Raw genomic sequence first — 18,425 nt, 5'->3', positions numbered from 1 at the left:
TTAAAATGACTTAATCTTTGATTTTTCAATTCAATTATTAAAAGGAAAGGTGCAAATTGTAGCCTTATAGCCTGCTGCCAAGGGCTATACCAATTGTTAAAGGACACAAACCGGAGTTGCAGCTTGGTCCCAGTGTAACCCAAGGCACTGAAGGTAGAATGTTCTAAATTAGACAGAAACAGAAAGGCAAATTGTGGAATGTTGAAGCAGAAGGCCTACACCAACCATTATTGGCTCTGAGCACTCCATTGCCCTTAATGTAAGCTTTCAACATTCCAATGTCCTAATAGAATTTAAATGACTTTTGAAACAAATGCACATGATTGACAATCATGTATTATGACTTGTCCAAACATTCAAGAATTAAAATGTAATTTTCTCTTTTGCTAATGAAACAATAAGATATGCACTCAGTTATTGTGATTGTCATTTAAGTTCTACATCACTATAGCTGTCGTTCTTATGACAAATCCTATTATTTAAGATTGCATGTGGAGGAGCTGCCCGTATTTTTTTACATTTCTAAATGCCATTTGGGAGGAAAAAAGTGTTCATAACTGACTTTTTCTTCTGTTAGGATGGCAAATGAATATGGAAGTAGTAGCACACGAAGTGCAGGTCACAATCATATCACAAGCAAAAGCAACATTTTCTGTAATTGTGTACAACAAGACTCAGTCATCAGGCGATGATCTTCTGCACAAGTTCCCATCTATCCATTTGGTAAGTGTGCATTGGCATTTTTTGATAGTTTTCTCAACCTTTCCATCTGTACACGTTATCTGCTTGAAATCACGAAAACCACAGAATAAAATAAAGGTTGACCACCGAAAAAATAAGTGTCCTTCTTTCTGCTACACCTGCACCACCTGCAGAGTTGGACAGTGAAGGCTAGATACAATATTTTCATTAAAGTAAGACTGCCAACCATGATAGGCAATCTTTTAATTGATTCAGTAATGCACGGTAAGAGGTGTGTATTCATAAAGCTCCTGACAAATAGAAAGATGTAAACATTTAATCATCTCCAGTGACCTCATCTATTTGAAAAATCTACAGAGCAACATATGCTTATGAAACCTAGTAGGCCATCTATATGGACAGTTGAGGTCGCCATGGCGCCAGCAGCAGGTGTTACTTTGCCCACAGCATAAACATCATTACCTCTGACCTAATTTCTGCCGTGGAACAAAAAGCAAACCTGGCTGTGTTAAAAAACTGAAAAACCTGTTGTGTTGTCAGTACACATGTAGAATACCGCAGATAAATTAACAGCTCAATTGTCAGGTCATTAGATACATAACGCTTTATTCTGGGAACTGAGTTTTCTTTCCAGATAGGTAAAATCAACCATGGAAAAAAAAATTCTGCACTTACCGTTTTTGCCATTGATTAATATTTGCCTCCTGATGCCAAGTGTTGTATGTTAATATGGGGAATAACATGCAGGTGTTTTAGAGCAACTTTTTTTCCCCACCACCGATGTGTGAAACGTCAGAAAGGAGAGAAAATTCCTTGCTAAAACTCTCGCAGGTGATACACGGAGGAATATTCAAACGGGGATTGTGCAGATCCAGGAGCAATTTATGCTTTTCAGACTCAGGAGTGAGGAGATGTCAAAAGACTCACAATTGATGAACGGAATGCAGAACAAATCAAAACATTCACCCCAGTCAAGAGATCTGGGTTAAATCCGTCATTCTTTTGCTCACCACGCCACCCCAGTTTAGACCAGGCCATATGCAAATCAGTCTTGACCCTATGCTTCATGGGAACAGTCCAGCCCGAGCTGCCAAGCCAGTTCCTCCCTGGACCAGAAACAAGCATCCTAGGACCAGTTTTGGGGTTTCACCCCTCTTCATCCAGGATAGCTTGATTCCAGTGGCACAGCGAGCCCAAGACCCACGTCTGGGCATACCTGGCGCACTTAGGGCGAGAAAGCAAAAGACACACAATTGATGGACGGAGTAGGAGATGTAACACTTAATAAGGTGATATTCAAGTGTGTAGGCACTTTTATTATGCTATGTTGTGTCTCTTATATCATTTATGTGTATATGTATAGCATGCAACTCACCTGGATGGTATGCTGGCACTGGAGCAGAAGCTGTATGGGGTGAGACCATGGTCGGGGCTAGGTGAACAGAAAGTTATTCAGTTTCTTGTGGAATTTAATAACTGGAGTCTTCTGGTCAGTTGAGCATTGATTCCATAATAGAGTGTGTTGCCATAGTCCAGCTTGCTGGTGATGAAGGCTTGGGTGACGGTTCTGCCAGTGTTGGTGAGGAGCCATTTGAATATATTTTTGAGCATCTTCCGTGTTTGAAAGCAGGAGACAGAGACATTGTTCCGCTGCCCAACCATGGTGAGTTACTTGTTGATTAGTCAGCCAGACGCAAATGTGTATTTCACAAAATAATTTCCAGAAAACATGCAGCCAACAATAAATACATGCAACATTAAAAAGCATCAAAAGTGTAAAAATTGTAAAACATGGCAAATCCTTCATCATATAAAAACAATTAAAGAAATTAATTACCTAGACACAATCTTTTCTTTACAGGGCCCCTTAAAAATCCAGTCACTGACAAACAAATACGTTCTGTAGTGAGCATATGTAGAAACATTAATTCAAGTCTAACCTGTATAACATCAATAGTGCTCTTCCCCTATCTAAAGACAAATTGAATGCCAGATTGAACCCCATCCTGCTCCGTCCATTCTTGCAGTAGGGCTAAGATGACCTTCCCAACAATTTTGACTATAGATTCCAATAATGATATTGGTCTATAGCATGTTAGGTCTCTCTTGTCTCTTTTTCTAAATATAGGAATAATCACAGAGCGCGTCCATGAAGAAGGGGTCCAAGTTTTAAGTACAGCATTTAGAAATACAATAAGCATTGATGTCCACAAGTTAACATTCAGCTCAAATTAGTCAACTGGAACCCCGTCCCGGCCAGGAGTCTTTTTGCTACAAATACCACCAATGGCATCCTTGACTTCCTTTAGTTCAAACCATAGGTTAGAATAACCAGACCAAAACAGGTCCCCTTCCTCCCACCCACAGAAGCCATAGAACCATTTATTCCTCTAAAGTGGGCCACCCACGTTTCCAGGGCTATGAAATAATAACTAGCTGGGGAATCTTTACTTGTAAAAAAAAGGGGGATATACGTTTTCCCAGATCTTGAAGCTGCAATTCAAGTGGCAGGATTCTTCCAGATCTTCCCAGGCTTCCTGATGCAAACCTTCCTTCCTATATTTAATGGCTGTTTTATACATTTGTCTGCATTCTGTCACTCTAGCGCCACTCTAGGCTTAGAATGAAGGCCTGAACCAAATCTCAATGAGCTGTTGAACAGCCCTGATCAAACCAAGTTGGAGAGGCCCTTCTTCCACTATCCCCATGACGACTAAGCATAGTGCTTACTCTGGAACAAATATTAGAAAAAGCTGTGACCCGGCGTTCTGCATTCAGGTCTGCAGATAGACATGCCTTAAAGTCCTCATAACCATTCATAATGGGCTCTGTTTGAAAGAAGGAAGGGCAAATCCTCTTCCAACTAGTCCTTCTGTCCTGGGCTACTGACACTATGTTGTTGCCCTTCAAAAATGAGTAGCCAGCAGGGGGACCTACAGCGTCCCAATTTATAGAGACCACAATTGGATTATATTTATGACCACCCCAAGCTTGTTTAGGAATAATGTAGTTAGATACTAAATGGCACAGTGATGCAGAAAGGAGAACATAATCAATTATAGTGTTTGCTCCCCTTCCAATATATATATGATGAGCCTGAAGAATTACAAAGATCTCTCCCAAGATTTCTCCAGCCGAATTATAACTTAATGTCACACATTACATCATTCAGCAGATCTACCTGTGACTTATTTTCAAAGTGTAAGAAGTAGTCACTTCATTTTACTTATCCTGCCCACAGTTTTTAGTAAAAAGGTGCAAGTTAAAATCACCCACAATGACCACAGGGATAAACACTTTGGACTCTGTTCTCAAATGATCCAAACAAGCCTGTAGGCCCACCAATGTTGTTGAGATCTCTGTTGACGCACAAGGGTTATAAAGATTCAGCAGGAGAATGCTTTACGAATTAGACAACAAACGTTTTAAATCCAACAGGTAAGGAGAACCCATGTAATTGTAAGTAACAGTACATCCTAAATCATGGGATACTTGTGTGGCCAAGACCCCCTTTGCCCTCCCAGACAAAGACGGAATAGATAGTGAAAAGAAAGACGCAAACCCCTCAATCAAAAGCACAATAGAAACGTCCCAGGGGAGGAGCCAAGATGGCGACCGGAGCAGACGCTTGAGCGCCCGGCTCCGTCGGTCCGTGGCCTCGGACTACTATCCTGATGCTCATCCTTGCCGATTCTCGAGGTGCACCGTGTGCGAAGACGCGCTGACCGCGCTGCTGCTTTCCCGGAGTCTCAACCCGCCCTGATGCCCGAGTTCTGGGTGCTTTTGTCCTCGGCACTGAAACCCTGCGCCCTTACGGCCTTTGCCGGCCTCCTGGAAGCTCCGCAGTTACCGGACCAGCTAGCGCTAACCTGAGCCCCGCGGTCCCGATCTCGCCTCGCACCATGGATCGTTGCCGGATGAGCCCGGGGAGAGACGGCCGGACACCTTCTGCACCCCGTGCCTGACGGGCTGGAGCTGTGGGGTGGGCCCCGGTGCGGTGAGTCTCCTGCCCCGCTCTGAGGACCGAGCTGCGGGGGGCTGCTGCCCCCTTTGCCTATTGCCTAGCCAGCGGCGAGGGGGACCGGCGAGAAGATAAGCGACTGTCGGCCTTTCCTGTTGCGGCGTAGACCTGAGGGGAATTGACCCCTTGCCACGACCCCCCCCCCTGGCCATTGCACCGTATAGCGGCAAAACATGGCGTTGAGTGCCTGCTCGCGGCTGGGGGGTGATACTCCGGTCTCGCCCGCTGCCCACTTCGCCCTCCCTCTTCCGGACACCAGCTCCACAGTGCCGTCCCGGATTGCTGCCGATGTTGGGGCCCAGCTTCCGCTGACATGCGGCTCCGTTCTGGCTGTCCTGCGGGACTTTCAACTACAGATGTGCGCTGGCCTGCAGGCGCTGAGTGAGAGGTTTGACCCCATACTGTCGGCTGCGGGCCGTGAGCGCACTGTTTGTCATCCACGGGGCGTGGGTCTCCCGGTGCTCTTGTCCTTTTGCGGGGACGCAGCGGCGGTGTATGATTGTGCTACACTGGTGCCTTCATCTAGCGCTCCCGGCGCCCAGGGTCCACCGCTCTCCACCTCAACTGCGGATACTTTGTCCCCCTGGTCATGGCTGCCTGCTTCATTGTTCCCTGCCTCACCGCGTCCGCGAGGCTATCCTGCTGAGCGATACCTAACGGCTTCGAGGGACCGTCCGCGGTGGCCCACTGCTGCCTTTTTCTGGAACTCCTGTACCTTACTTGCCAGGTTTGGATTTTATGTGGTGCAACGAGGGACCCCAATCGGTGGTCGGCGGCCATTTCGTGATCCTACTTCACCATCCTCTCACAAGCGGCCATCTTGTCTTTGTCTGCTCGGGACACGGGGCCTTCACGCAGGAGCTGGTTTAATCCCAAGCCCGCGATCGGGCCAGGGCTAGACTGACTTCTATCGCTATGGTTTATGGACGGGCTGGCCTGGGACTGGGACTGTATGTATGTTTTGCGCGCACTCGTCGCGACTTGTATCCCTTGCTTAAACTGTGGTGCCATGGTATCTTTGCATGCCGTTTTTTGGCGTAGAGGGCTTCCAGTGTGTGGGGGCCATAACTGGCTGATGGTTCGGGGCGCTCTGGTGTCCAGTGGGCTCCTCCCCACCTTCTTTTCTGCTTTCTTCCCTTCTTTACTCTGTTCCTACTTTCTCTCTTCTCTATATTTCGGGTTCATTGGGCGACAGGCACTATGCTGGGGGGGGGGTAGGCCGTAGCCTCCGCATTGGTGTAGGGTGGGGGGGTAATACTCTGTTCTCAATTAGTTCTATGGGCCTTTCTTCTTTTATGTCTCTGTGCTCTACTTTCTTCGATTCGGGGTCCGGGTGTGGGGTGGATCGAGTGGGGGCGGCTCTGGAGGGGCGCGTACTTGCTCATGTGACTATCCTGATATATCTCTGCACCGCCTCACTGATTGAGATTTTACTCCCATTGTTGTTCTTACTGATGTTGCTGCTCGCCCGTGTGGTGAAGCTATCTTGAGGACTCGAATCTACTTTGCTCTTATCCTTCATTGACTTTTTTCTCTGATAAAATTATCAAAAAACTTAAAATTAACCTTCACCTCTCCTTCCCCGGGTTTCAAAGATATCTCCAGTATGTAACTCATAACCTGTTGTTAATCCTGACCGTTGATGCACGGGGGCTGTAATGTGGGTATCAGTGCTTTACTGTATCGTGGCCGGCCTGACGGTTGTAGGCCCGTATTTGTTCTTTTAAGATGCACGCATAAAGGTTTTTAAAAAAAAAAAAAAAAAAAAAAAAGAAACGTCCCAGGTTTCCTGAAAACACAGGATGCTATAAATCTTTGCAAATTTTACCCACATTGGATCATTTAACTTATCTCAATCAATCAAAGTATGCTTTATTCGAAGGATATTCATAAAAGCAAAGTACAACATACAATAACAATTCATTAAATACATTAAAAATACTATTAAATACAATACATTCCGATACTACATACTTTGAGAAAATCTAGTTAAAATTACACCATAAGGGAGACATTAATTCATTTGGCGGGGGTACTATTCAGATCACATACGAGTTGACATCACTGGAGCCCTGGATTGGACATTCCGTGATAATAACAGTGGATGCTTACTATTAAAACAAAAGGTATTTAAATAATTAAAAGTTTTTAAAACAGATAAAATCCTAGAAATTAGCAAGGGGGAGAATAGTAAAAAAAACTAGCAATCTCCCCCATTCAAGAGAATAGTCAATTGACTAGCAGTCTCATTCTAATCGTCCACGCCCATCCTAGATACTTTGCAGTGGCAATTAAAATCCAAGACAATGTACTAGTGCATATAATGCGTAGGGCAACAATCCCTCTAGTGGTTCCTAAATTTTTACACATGGGAGTAAGCCATTTACGCCGTGGAGCAGCATAGGTTTCACAAGAAAACAAGAAATGACCAATAGTTTCATTTTTTGTGCCACAGGCAGGACAAATTGCACTGTTTCCCGCTTCCCATTTTGCTGTTAATGATCTAAGTGGGAGCGCTCCAGCTCTTAGTTGGAATAGAAGCTTCCTATCTCTTGTCTTGGTTATGGTATCCCAGTAAGGCTCAAGATGGGGGTACATCTTGGCCTCTAGGAACTCTCTAGTCATGTTACCAACACTTGAGCTACACCAATTCCGCTGGGCAACCTTCTCCCAATAAATAATCTTAATCATACTTTTAGAAGGGAAGGTTGCTCCTGCAGGATCTTCCCAGAGTGTACTCAGACCAAGCTCGAACAAAGATGCCCTAAGCGCTTTCAGCCAGCCTATTTTATGGTGAAGGTCTGTTCTTATAATATCTAAAAAAACCCCAGCGTAGTGGGTAAGCGCAGGCGTGGTCCATAGCCTGCGCCAGTATAATATTGGGCGGAGCCGTGCCATGTCTACAATGGCTCTTCTACCCAAGTCGTACATAAGGGGCAGCAACGGGGTGCTTTTGGGAACGCCTGTAATGGCCCTAAAAAATGTATTTTCTGCAAGTTGAAGTGCCGGCATTTTTTCGAACCCCCACAACTCAGCACCATAAAGTACAGAACCCAGAGCTTTAGCTTCGTAAACCTGTAAAACAGGTTTCACAGGTTTAGTGAATGACTTTCTGTGTTCTGAGCTGATTGTACCTGCCAATTGCCTATGTTTAATTGTTGCAATTTCAATATGGTGCCGCCAAGCCTGCGCATTGGATATATGCATTCCCAAATAAGTAAAATTGTTGACCACCTCCAATGGACGACTATTTAAGGTAATTTTTGTCTTACAACTGCGATGGGGTTTAAAAGTCATCAGCTTCGTTTTTGTAATGTTTACTTCGAGGCCATACTCTTTACAAAATTGGTCAAAAATTGACAAAGCACACTGCAATCCACTTGGCGTTTTTGCTAGGATGAGTGTGTCATCCGCGAACATTAAAATAGGAATTTTGACACCATCTAAAACAGGAGCATCCACTTGAACGGAAGTCATACGTGCTACAACATCATTGATATAAAGTGTGAAGAGGACTGGGGCCATCGAACATCCCTGTCTAACGCCCCTCTCTACAGGAAAATCTGAAGTAACTGAGCCCAAGCCACCCCACTGTATTCTTGCATAATTCGATTCGTGGAGTCTCATTATCATAGATAACAAATCGTTTGGGATGCCCTGCTTCTGTAAAACCGACCATAGCTTTAGTCGAGGGACTAGATCAAAAGCGGCCCTTAGATCGACAAAGGCCGCATACAAGCTTCCTTTGCCGAGCACCACCGTCCTCCATTGAATCAAGGTGAAACGAAAAACCTGATCCACCGTACTTGTAGAACGTCGAAAGCCAGCCTGGAAGGTTGAGAGGGCCTTGGTCTCTTCCGCCCAATCCAGGAGCCTATTGACGATCACTCGCCCCACTACCTTTTGGATGGTATCTATGAGACTTATAGGGCGGTAATTGCCTGGCAAAGATCGATCTCCTTTCTTGAAAATGGGGATAATCACTGCACCCTTCCAGGATTTTGGTACTGATGCACCCAAGGCAATGGCATTAATAAGATGGTAAATGTATAAGCACCAGCGCTCTTTGTCGTTAGCAAATAAATCCGCTGGCACACCATCAAGACCTGGGGCTCGTCCACAGGCAACTGCATCCAGAGCCGTCATGATTTCGGTAAGACAAAAGGGATTTTCTTTTGGGAGGTCTACACAGATTGTCTCGTGCCGTTCAGCAGCATTAAAGACAGCATATTGGTTTTTAAAAAACTTAACCCATTCAGTTTCAGGGACATTGTTTTGTGGGGATTCAGGACCACCTGATTTTCCCCATCTGACAATGTGCCAGAACTGTCGAGAATCCTTGCTATCACTGGCTGCCTTTAGCTCACTCCAGTATTGCTCGTCCCAAGCTTGTTTAGCTTTCACAATACAAGTTTTGTAGTTTTTCCTGGCGGCTTGGATTAAAGCTGTTTGCCCTCCCTTTATAGCATTACCCAGTGCAGATCTACTCTCCCTACATTCATCGTTGTACCATTTGGATGGCTTGGGGACCCTGTCACCTTTGTCCTTGACAGGCTTAAGGAAGTGTCCCTTGATAATATCAAAAAGGGAATTATGGATTCCTTCGACCCGGTCTAGGCCATTGCTCAATATATTGCAATCCTCTAGGTCTAATATGGCTTGGTCAACATGGCTATTCATACTAGCAATAGCCTGTTGGTTGATTGCTACCTTTTCCCAGCGTAACCTCCTCATGTTATTGGTGGGAACAATCCGAGGTGGAACGAGCACAGGAAGTTCCACAGGCAAGCCAGTGTGAGTCCACCACTTATGTGACAGGCACAAAGGATTATGGTCGCTCTCCAGCCGTCCCTCCACATGCATGTTACCAATAGATGGCCATAGCTTTAGGCTACATAACAGATAGTCAATTCTGCTATTGTACCTACCATTATCAAATGTACTTACACCTTTTCTATCTCCACTAGTCCTGCCATTCAATGCTCTTAGCCCCTTGCCGAAGCATAAAGTATTTAACCCAATTACATCAGCAGACCATCGCACTATTGGAGGCAACTCTAGTTTAGGCACGCCCCATAGTCGATCCTCCTCTTCTCCATACAGATCATCATTGCTAATCAAGGGCTCAAATGTACTATTAAAATCGCCCGCAATGATAATATTGTTGGTCGACGAGTGTATGTCAATGAGGCTATCAAGGTCTTCTAACACCTCTGACCTCCCTTTCTTCTTCCTCCGGACATATACATTGTAAATGTCTACACTACCCAACTTATCTAAATCTAATCTAATTAGTTGGATATCCCTGCTTCTTGTGTCAAGAACTTTAATGCCCAGTCTTAAAGCTTGACGCACCCATAGTACAAGACCCCCCATTGGTCGGCCCCTCGGGCCTTTAACCGCAGGGACAAAATAATTCAAATAGCCCTGCATGTAACATGCTTCACAAGCCCAAGTTTCCTGGAATATGCAAAGATCAAATTTATTAACAAAGCTCACCCACTCTGGTGATTCCATTTTGGAGGCCAGCCCAGCAATATTCCATGAAAATAGGGTGCCTGATAATTCCTGGGTAATAACCCTAGCGTTATCTGGAGCAGACAAAACAAGATCGACCAAACACTCATGGGGATATGCTGCCTCTTCTGAAGATGGTGCAGTAATGGACTCATTATAATGCATACTTGTATTTATCTCGGGCGCCGCATCTAGTTCTCTCGTGGACTCATACTTATTAAGTCAATCCACATCCTCTAAGCTTTCTAATACCTCGAATCTGTTTCTCAAGGGGATCATAAGATTATGTTGAAAGTTAGATGAATTCCCCGACTCAGAGGTGATGGCTAATTTTGGTCTAGGAAAGAAATAGGTGAGTTCCCAAGTAGTAATCGAGGAACTTCTATACAGCGTTTGCCAGTTCAAAATATGAGCAACCGCTCTTGGGTCCCTAAAATTAATAAGGATAACATCCCCATGTATGGTTTTTGAAGTGTTTCCCAACCAAGGCAGGCGTCTTACATGTAAAATTTCCCCATTAATATAAGAAGGGAGTGGGCGATTTTGGCCTAGCCAATGGATAACTTTGTTTTTTAGTTGATGATATCCTTCTTCAGCGTCTGATTTTAACATAGGAACCCCTGCAAGCACAACGACCAAGGGGACTGCCTCTGGTGGTAAGTTAATGGACAGCGGACCTCTTGGTTTAGTCAAAGGATCTGTGCTATGCCCCAATTTAACAACCGGATGACCCTCGCTCTTTGGGGTATTTGCAGCACAAGTCCTAACCTTAACCGTGGTTGTGCAAGATGGTTTGGAGGTAGTAATACTGTCTGAGTGGCTAGCCCCTTCCTTACTAGTTGATATAACCAATTGGTTCGCTTGTTCTTCTGGGGAAGAGCTAATAGGAACTATAGCAGAAGCCAAAGCGGTGGATAGTATTTGTGAAGGGCCAGGTGTGGTCATATTTTGTTCTATCTTGTTTACCACTAAGGACTCAACTTTCGCTAGCCTTTCCTCAATAATCTTTAGGCTTTCTACAATTGGCAAGATAAGTTTTTCCATCATTTTGCCAATTTCGTCCAGTAACTCCCCCTTAATGCCAACTTGATTCAAGCAAGGTACAATACTATCGGTAAGAGGTTGTTTCAATGTACGGGGGGTAGCATTCTTCCCTGAACACATAGCAGTAGAATTACATTTGGAAATGTTATTACATTTATTTTTCCGTAACTCAGAGACTATCTTTCTTCTTTTCCTGGGCAATGGGCCGATCAATGTGGTCTGACTATGTATGATATCGTTAGTAGGTAACGATTCGGTGGTTTGGGGTGGCATCTCATGTTGGGCATCCAAAATATTGTTTGAGTCATCGCGGGGAGGGATAGGGGAAAGAAGAATAGGTGAGGCCATATTAATACTTAGTTCATGCACATTAAGCGCGACAGGGCTCCTAGTAGAGTCATTAGAACCCAAGGGTAACATGGAATCCTGGAGAGAAGAACCCTCAATATCCATACATGGAGCTTCAGGAGATGGCGAGGCTGATGCCATATTTTTTATAAGTTCTATTGAACAACGGCGTCTAGCCCTGAGTTCTGCAAGGGCAGCCTCCCGTCCAGGGTCAATATTTGGTTTCTTGAAATAACTATCAAGAGTTCCCTTTTTCATCAGCTCACTCATGGTATATGGATATCACTATTCACTAGAGACAGTACAAGACTCAGTAGAGTTTATGACAACACCCAAATAGTTTCTGCCAATTCTGGCGTAATGTCTCCCAATCAAAGGCAAAATGGGGTGGGCCCAGCCCGGCCTCCTCTGGCCTCTGAGGGCCACAGAGGGCCCGCCCTTTGCCCGGGCTTAGCCCGGCGTCGCCCGCGCGCGTCCCGCGACGCGGAGGGAGTCTCCGCCTTTTGAGCGCCTCCGGGCGCGAAGACAAGCGGAAGTGGCCGCTAGGCAGCCTGGGAGCTGTAGTCTCCCCCTGTCACGGCGCGATAGCGTTGGGCGCCGACAGAGGGGACAAACAGCGTGGACACCCCAGGAGCGGCAGAGCAGCAAACAGATCTCCAGCAGGACCTCCGGTGAGTAGTAGCGTCAAGAATTTCACCCCCGCTCCACCGAGGGAGTCTCCGCCTTTTGAGCGCCTCCGGGCGCGAAGACAAGCGGAAGTGGCCGCTAGGCAGCCTGGGAGCTGTAGTCTCCCCCTGTCACGGCGCGATAGCGTTGGGCGCCGACAGAGGGGACAAACAGCGTGGACACCCCAGGAGCGGCAGAGCAGCAAACAGATCTCCAGCAGGACCTCCGGTGAGTAGTAGCGTCAAGAATTTCACCCCCGCTCCACCGAGGGAGTCTCCGCCTTTTGAGCGCCTCCGGGCGCGAAGACAAGCGGAAGTGGCCGCTAGGCAGCCTGGGAGCTGTAGTCTCCCCCTGTCACGGCGCGATAGCGTTGGGCGCCGACAGAGGGGACAAACAGCGTGGACACCCCAGGAGCGGCAGAGCAGCAAACAGATCTCCAGCAGGACCTCCGGTGAGTAGTAGCGTCAAGAATTTCACCCCCCAACTTATCTGTCACACCAGCAATATTCCTGCTTAACAGGTTAACACCTCCACCCTTACAAATTAAGCTTGTTGCTGGCGCCCTATCCCTATTTTGTGTGATCTGTAGGCTGGAACCAAAAAGGGGCGCCATACATCAATCCACTCGATACTGCAAACTGATTTGTGGTAGATTCTACCACGGCCCGTCGATCTAGTAAATTAAGGGAGGCTTGCCCTGTCAGAGAGGGATAAGAAAGGTCAGGGGATGTACAGAAATTCTAGAACCCACTGCAGGGGCCTGCAACAATCTATACATTAAATAACCAACCAACTCTCTGCGGTCAAAGTTCAGCAACAAACAGTCCCCAGGAATCTTCTTCTCACAAAGGCCTACCCAACCCAGCTTCTTGGCCTTTATTATATGCCTGAATAATAGGGTGCCATGGAGATTAAGTGCTCTATACCAATGGACCACCTTATTAATTAAGTTGCCCAGTGGGTTCTATGCACACCACAGCCAAAGGAGGGACTTTAGTCAGGACCATCACAAAAGGAGAGGTGTCTGGAGGAAGACCTAAGACAACATTACAAGGGGTAGAGTCTAGACTCTGCTGAAAGGTTAAGTGGGGTCTGTTAGCTTCACTCAAAGGCAGCCTAGCACTCCTGCCCCCAAAGGGTAACACAGAGGAACTAAGAAAGCCTGTTCCACGCGGGATATATTTGCCGGCCTTGCTACATTTTTGCTGTGGATTGGTTCCCTGCTAAGCTCCACTGATGATAAATAAGGGAGCTATATCTTTCCCTGTCGATTTGCGACAAACAACCAAGTCAACCAAATGAGAGAAGGCTAAAGGAAGAGCAACCTTCCATTTTTTAACCATTTTCCATCTCCCATCACCACAGGAAGTGACATCACTGGATCTCCAATCATCCACCTACACAGGGAGTGACCACTGAATTTCCCATAATCCATCTGGACAGGAAGTGACATTACTGGCTTTCTACCAAAACCGTCTTCAAAAGAAGAAGCCAAGCAAGAGGAATTCATTTTCCAACACCAATTAGCACAGGAAGTTACATCGCTGGTTCTCCCATCATCCACCTACACAGGAAGTGATGTCATTGAATTTTCCATCTTGTATCTGGACAGGAAGTCACATCCCTGGTTTTTCCGCCAAAACTGTCCCCTCTTGCCAGGACCTGCTTAATGGCAGCTGTAACACAGACGCGCAGGGGATGTGCCAAAGGCACCCTAAAGGCAAGCCCATCTGCACTGTCTGTGTCTGGGCCACGCCCAGGATCCCCGGTCTGATCACCGTCCAGCGATACTCTGCAGTACTCCTCAGGTCACTAGACCCTGGAGGCATTCCCCCAACTGCTGCTGTATTGCGCCTCACACCACGGTAGGCTATTTCACCTACATCCACTGCCGGTTTTCAAGCAGCCACACACCCTCATCAAAAACTAACAATGCCCTCAACACCCTCTCCCAACTCACACGACACACAAGCACCAACGCCACCTACATCCCCACCCTACACCACACGCTACAGCAAACCCTCATGTCAACACCCACTCGCATACATGCTTCTCAACACACAATCAGACAATAAACACACAACCAAAATGTGGGACCTGCTGAGCAGCAATGAACCCAACATCTTCTTTATCACAGAGACCTGTCTCATGCCTTCATCGGCTTGCAACAGGACCACCTTCACAATGCAGGAGGAGGACTCACTTACTATCATCTACAAGGAATTCATCAAATGCAAAACATCCTCAGAGAATGCCATCCCATTCATGGAACACCTGAACTTCAAGCTGAAAATCTCAGAAAACTTCACCCTGAATGGACCCTCGCCTACAGACCAACCAGAATGTACATTCTCCAAGGTGACCTCAACTCTTACCTGGAAGGCCGAAACAACACGTGCTCGATAGCTCTCCTTGAAAGCATGAACAACATAGGATTCACCCAGCTTGCTCCAGAACCAACACACACCACAGGACACACACTGGACCTCATCTTCACCACAGGTGACAGCTTCAAATATAACTCCACCACACTGCTCACATGGACCAACCACCCCATCATCCACTTCCAAATCAACACACCTCAAACCCCTACCAGGTTTAACATTCCAAACCACAGCTGGGGCAAAATCACAGAAGCAGTCTGGTGCAGCGCCCTCAGCATGGATCAACCTAGCCCCACGGACAACCTTGATAAAGTCATCGACAACTTCAACAACTGGATCAAGACCTATGCAGAGTCCTTTGCACCCAACAAACCCAATAAGCATAGTAGATAATACAAGCAGGCCAGCTGGTACACAGAAGACCTCCAAGACACCAAACTACACTGTAAACAGCTGGAAAGGAAATGGAGAGCCAGCCACGACACCACCAACAGAACGACCTATCACCACAAATAAGAGACACCAAGAAAAAAGCACTAGTGGACCACATCGAAGGAAGCTCCAACAGCTGCAAGGAGCTCTTCTACATCGTTAAGGATTTCACCTCGCTCTCAGCCTCAGTCACCAACATGGCTGCCTCCCAACAACTCTGTGGCAACCTATCAAACTTCTTCCACAGCAAAATAGCAACCATCTACAGCAACTTTGCACACCAACCCCACCCCAGAGAACTCGTTGCTAACTTGCCCACCACCAACTAAAGAAGACCACCTGATCGAATGAAGAACCCTCACCAGAAACGACAAAGCAGCAATCATGCAGACCATCCACTCAGGGGCACCAATGGACCTATTCCCCTTCACATCTACAAACTGGGAACATCACCAATCAGCACTACCCTGACCCACATCATCAACACCTCCATCACGTCTGTCACTGTCCCAGATAAATGGAAACTTGCAAAAATCAATGCCCTCCTCAAGAAGCCCACAGCTGATCACAATCAACTGAGCAACTTCCAATCAATCTCCCTGCTTCCCTATCTATTCAGCCAACGTGATTAAGAAGGACATCAACAAGCAACTCACAACCCACCTTGAACTTCACCATCTTCTAGAAAAAAGTAAATCAGGATTCCAAAAGAACCACAGTTCTGAAACAGCACTCATTGCTGCCACCTTTGACATTAGAATCATTCTGGACTGAGGAGAAACAGCAGCCCTCATCCTGCTCAACCTTCTCTGTGGCTTTCAACACTGTCTCCCATAACACCCTCATAAGAAGACTCCACGAGATTGTCATACAAGGATCCGCACTTAAATGGATCATTTCCTTCCTCACGGGAAGAACCCACATGATTAGTCTGCCACCCTTCACATCAGAGATCAGGAAAATGATATGCCGAGTCACACATGTATCATCCCTCAACCCCACCCTTTTCAACATATACATGACACCACTCGCCAACAGCATCCGATCACAAGACATCTCTTTCATCTCCTACTCTGATGATACCCAACTCATCCTCTCCCTGATGGACAAAAAACCCACCACCAAAACCAACTTTACCAAAAGCATGACCATGGTAGCAGACTGGATGCAAACCATCTGCCTGCAGCTCAACTCCGCCAAGATGGAAATACTGGTCTTCAGCAACAAGACCTCCCATGAGACTCCACCTAGTGGCCGTTGGAGCAAGGACCAATACCCACAGACCACAGAAGAAATCTAAGGATCATCCTAGATCACAAGCTCAACATGATGGCTCAAGTCAATGAAGTGTGCACCTCCTACTTTCACATCCTATGCATGCTGCGAAAAACCTTCAAAGGGTTACTTTAGAACACCAGACAGACTGTCACGCAAGCACTCATCGCCAGCAGGCTGGACTGTGGAAACACTCTTTATGCTGAAATCTCCAAACAACTCCTACACAGACTCCAGACCATCCAGAACACTGCTGAAAGATTCATACACAACCTCCCATGCCACACTCATATCACACTGCACCTCTGGAATCTTCACTGGCTCCCGATTCACAAGCGCAACTAATTCAAACTTCTCACGCACACATACAAAGCCCTACGGAACACTAGACCAGAATACCTGAACAGCCGCATTCACTTTCACCTACCCACCAAACCTACGTCTCTGCCTCACTCTCACTCGCACACATCCACAAAACTGGAGATTACTTATTCTCCTCCATTGCACCCAAGACATGGAACAACCTCCCTAAACACATCATAGCTCCCCTTTACTTCTTGAGTTCCATAAGAATCGGAAGACTTGGCTCTTTGTATAAGCAAATTAGGGGCCACAAACCTACACACCTACCCAAGCACCTGAATACCCTCTAAGGTGATTAGTGTGCTATACAAATCAATATAACCTAAAATAACATAACCACATCCGCAGGAGGTATAGTAAGAGGACTAATAGCAACCTGCTTATCCCTACCAGTGAGAACTTGCTCTATAACAGAAAGCTTCATCATAACATTATCAAACATTGATTTGACATGATATTCCAGTTTGTCTGAGACAAGAGAGAGGAGACAGTTGATGTGCACCATATTATCAGTCACAACATTGTCAAGGCTATACAATACAGGAACAAAACTCTTCATATCTGTGCCCACATCATGGAACAGCTTTTTGGTAGTTGCTGGTTCAATGTCCTGGTCCCTGCTGGGCCTAGGTACATTCTTCTTTTTACGTTTATGAGCCGGTGGCTCTAGTTCTACAGAAGATACCATAATCTCAGGGTGGACATCTGCCACGGTCTGAATGGTCAACCCTACACGTTTGTTTGGAAAGCCTATTATAGTTGCACTTCCCTGGTTGCTCATAGGGGGAGCCCAGTGGCACTACCCAGGCCAAGTTCCTCCTGCACAGTAACAATCTCCTCAGCAAGGGCCCCAATTGCTGATGTCAAATATGACATAATTGACGATGGATTCCTAGAAACACTCCTGTCCGTCAAGCTCTTGGATGCAAAGTCAGCTTTGTGCTTTACCATAGCTGTACCTCTCAAAGAACCCCAAGGCATGAAGAACCTAGGACAATAAAGACCCAGGGCTAAAGCTCCTCTTCCATGTCACAGCAGACAAATGCTCAATAGGATGGTTAAAGCCAAAAGGTCACTCACCCCGCCAGCACAGTTCACGGTAACAAGGCGAAGTGGGGACAGCCCAGCCTCCTCAGGGCTCGGACAGAAGCACTTTTGGCCCAGTTTTTGTCCAGGTATGCTCCTGGGTGCACCCCACATGCGTCCTGAGCTGCAGGGGCTTGCAGCACCTTAAATGTGCCTTAGGGGTCCTGTAGCTGCCTCCTGGCGGAAGTGGTCAGCAAAGAGCCCAAGGGAAGCTTTGGAGATGCAATCCTGCTCCTGGACTGGTCTAAATTCATGTCTCTTATTGTCCCATGTCATGTTGATTACTAATCCTAGGTTCTTTGCATGGATCTCGAGGAGAAGTGTGGGTCCGAATTTGGTAAGTCACCATGTGGAGTTCAACAGCAAGGTGTCTTTGCCGAATATTACTACTTCCATCTTCTTTGTGTTGAGCTTGAAGCAGCTGGTTTTCATCCAACTGGTCACTTCGGTCATGTTGGTGAAGAATTTGGTTCGAGTGTTTGGTGCCTTGTTGGAAAGGGAGTCATCAGCATAGGATATGATGTTGATTCTTTGATGCAGGATGATGCTGGTGAGTGGGGAAATGTAGGCATTGAACAGAGTAGGGC

The 18,425-nt window shown here is 46.4% G+C and overlaps 1 protein-coding gene across 1 annotated transcript in view; it reads left to right on the top strand.

Moving 5' to 3' along the window:
- Positions 1-18,425, top strand: part of IL17REL (interleukin 17 receptor E like) — a 410,789-nt gene that overhangs the window by 301,587 nt on the left and 90,777 nt on the right. The window contains exon 13 of the mRNA XM_085654046.1: positions 578-723. Within this exon, the coding sequence (XP_085510172.1) occupies positions 578-723 (146 nt within the window). The remainder of the gene's footprint in view (positions 1-577; positions 724-18,425) is intronic.

This window comes from Triturus cristatus, chromosome 4_1 (assembly GCF_964204655.1).
Source record: "Triturus cristatus chromosome 4_1, aTriCri1.1, whole genome shotgun sequence".
NCBI classification, from domain to species: domain Eukaryota; kingdom Metazoa; phylum Chordata; class Amphibia; order Caudata; family Salamandridae; genus Triturus; species Triturus cristatus.
Note: the sequence above shows the minus strand (reverse complement) of the source record. Positions and strands in the feature narration are given on the sequence as shown.